At 38.7% G+C, this 2,449-nt stretch overlaps 1 protein-coding gene across 1 annotated transcript; it reads right to left on the reverse strand.

Moving 5' to 3' along the window:
• Positions 1-201: 201 nt before the first annotated feature.
• LOC129755271 (zinc metalloproteinase nas-14-like) lies at positions 202-2,093 on the reverse strand. The gene is made up of 5 exons (XM_055751673.1): positions 1,957-2,093; positions 1,709-1,897; positions 1,187-1,507; positions 560-705; positions 202-487 (listed from the first exon to the last, which is right to left on the reverse strand). Exons 1-5 carry the CDS (start codon positions 2,042-2,044, stop codon positions 320-322), a joined length of 912 nt encoding a protein of 303 aa, XP_055607648.1. The 5' UTR covers positions 2,045-2,093; the 3' UTR covers positions 202-319.
• Positions 2,094-2,449: the final 356 nt, after the last annotated feature.

Below are 2,449 nucleotides of genomic sequence, written 5' to 3' on the forward strand. Positions count from 1 at the left end.
TCCCTTGAGATGGATGAAACAGACGATATAGACGGACTCATACTTAACCAATTTTGACAGCAATCAAGTACAGATTAAGACATGTTCTGTTCAAGTACGTTGATTGTATGCTAATTGTTCGTCACTTGATGTGCTATAAAGTTTCATGCTTCAAACAATATTTCGAAATCATATTCAGCCAAGAGCGACAAAAGGTGCGTGTTTAATTACAACATTTATTATTCTGACATTTCAAAGAACGATCAACGCGAGAGAGGGTAAGCAGCATGACAATTACGCGGGCAGTCCAGTCGAAAACATGAAGATCATAGAAAAGATATCAATCCCCTCTCGTAAGCTTTGCTCTTGCTAAATTCTTCACTTTATCTTGTAGTTTCGGTAGTTTTTTGCCATTTCTACGGGAGGAGCACCTATACCTTCTGTTGATCTGGTTGACATCGTTTTGCGAGAATCCGTTATCATTTCCGAAATCACCATTCCATGGTCGCTATTGGGATGAGAAAGAGAAAAATTGGAAATTTTTTATTCATGTTTGCTTTGTATGTATAAGGATTATCACCTTGTTGTTCAGAACTGGATATTCGGAGCTCGCGGCTCCAGCAAACTTAGAATAATGCATCACACTGCCATAGTTGTAAGGAATGTTGTAGGTATCCACTTCGTTCGCGTCCAGCTTAGCAAAGTTTGAGTTATAAAATTGGTCAGCTGAGGAAATGATAAAAAACTTATTAGCAAAAACAAGTACAGTAGGACCGAGTTGATCCGAGGAAGTCAGGGAAAGGATCACCTCGGATTACACGAAACACATTGTCAAACGCTATCGTTTTGCTCTGGGTTGCATATCATTCAGGCGCATAGCTACATGGATGTATGGATTATGTTATGCTATTTAATCAATGTTTCCCGGCAAGTTTAGACTTTAAACTCACCAAAAAGTCAATTAAGTAGCATAACAATATATCGCAATGAAGAAACACAACTTTACATGGATTTTGTATGAAAATTGTGGCTCGGATTACGTGGAAGCTCGGATAAGCGGAATTCTACTGTACAAACATACACTGTTCCAATAACGTGCTGTCTACAGATCCACAATTGGCATGGGCTCCTTTTGGGCTGTGCTTTACGCTAGTTTCAGCACTAATCCTTGATTGTAATGCTATTTTTATATGATGTGTTGACTTACTTTGGTATTCCGGTCGAAGTGCGCTCCTATTGATAGTAATCCAATCGTCACGATCGGGTCTAGCCTGCTCGTGATAGAATCCAAGGGCGTGCATCATTTCGTGCACCGGAGTGCCCACAGTATTGGTACAACCTGGGGTTTGCAGGTTGATCAAGTTGTACTGGTTGTTGGTTTGTCTGCCAATGTAGGAATAACATCCGGTGTTGTTGTTCACGATTTTAATCCACAACTGATCAGAACTGGTCCTTTGAACGAAACGCACGCACGTGTATCTGTTGTACATTGCGATGGCACTGTTGATGTTGTTCAACTGACTTGAAGCTGGAACGAAAATTATTACAGCAACCATTTGAATTGTTCAAATGATCATACACAAATGTGTCCTCAGAAACAGTAAAATAAAAACGACAATGATATGAAATTCATGTAAGGAAAAACACATGTCTAGAATACTTTAACCTGTGATTCAGGCATTAACCGAACACATGATTTTGACGCTTTTTTTTGTACTGATTTACTTACTAAAGCTTCCCAAAATCTGGTATGGAACTCGTGCACGAGGCCATATGTTAGCAGTGTAGCGTTCGGAAATTGACACCCTCGACTTCGATGGAGGCACCAGCATTATATCACCCTGGTAGTAATAACCAAATCCCAGCTCGAAGGGATATCGGGAGTCATTTTTAGGATCATACTGTGCCAACAACTTTCCTGTAATAATTTATAGCTCATCAACACTTTGTAGCAATAGCTGCTTTTAATCAACCTACCGACTTCTTCGCTTGGGGTATAATAGTCTCCGAGTACAACGCAGAGAAACTGTGTAATACACAGGAAGAGAATATACCTGATCGACATGATACAATCGGAGACAATGTTAGAATTCAGCAAGCGTCAGGTCTTTATATTTGACAATATTGAAATGCACATCACACTTAACGCTGCAGAACTTTCTCGGCTATATCGACAAATTAAGCAATGAATTAATTTAACTGAGAATATCATTACTTCTTCAATCAGAAAGACCCGTTGATTTGAACGTAATTGGATCACTGACAATTGATATATCTTGATTTACATAAGAATATGTCATGAGTGTTAAAACTAACGATTCCATTATGAAACTGAAAGTTGGCCTTTTCTAATAAACTGGAATTGATATAGATCAAACTAGCTTTAAACTTTTGCTGGCAGAAAACCTGTTTCAAAACGCCACGCTACAATTCACCTATTTGAAAATATTTGGTAGAATTTGTCAATGTA

This window comes from Uranotaenia lowii, chromosome 3, assembly GCF_029784155.1.
Source record: "Uranotaenia lowii strain MFRU-FL chromosome 3, ASM2978415v1, whole genome shotgun sequence".
Classification (NCBI taxonomy): Eukaryota; Metazoa; Arthropoda; class Insecta; order Diptera; family Culicidae; genus Uranotaenia; species Uranotaenia lowii.

What these genes read in the sequence shown, in the direction of transcription:
- LOC129755271 (XM_055751673.1), bottom strand. Translation starts at nt 2,044, where the DNA reads ATGTCGATCAGGTATATTCTCTTCCTGTGTATTACACAGTTTCTCTGC. An exon ending in CCAGATTTTGGGAAGCTTTA is followed by an intron (nt 1,508 to 1,708) that starts GTAAGTAAATCA and finishes TTTTCGTTCCAG; the next exon opens with CTTCAAGTCAGTTGAACAAC. An exon ending in ACTTCGACCGGAATACCAAA is followed by an intron (nt 706 to 1,186) that starts GTAAGTCAACAC and finishes TCATTTCCTCAG; the next exon opens with CTGACCAATTTTATAACTCA.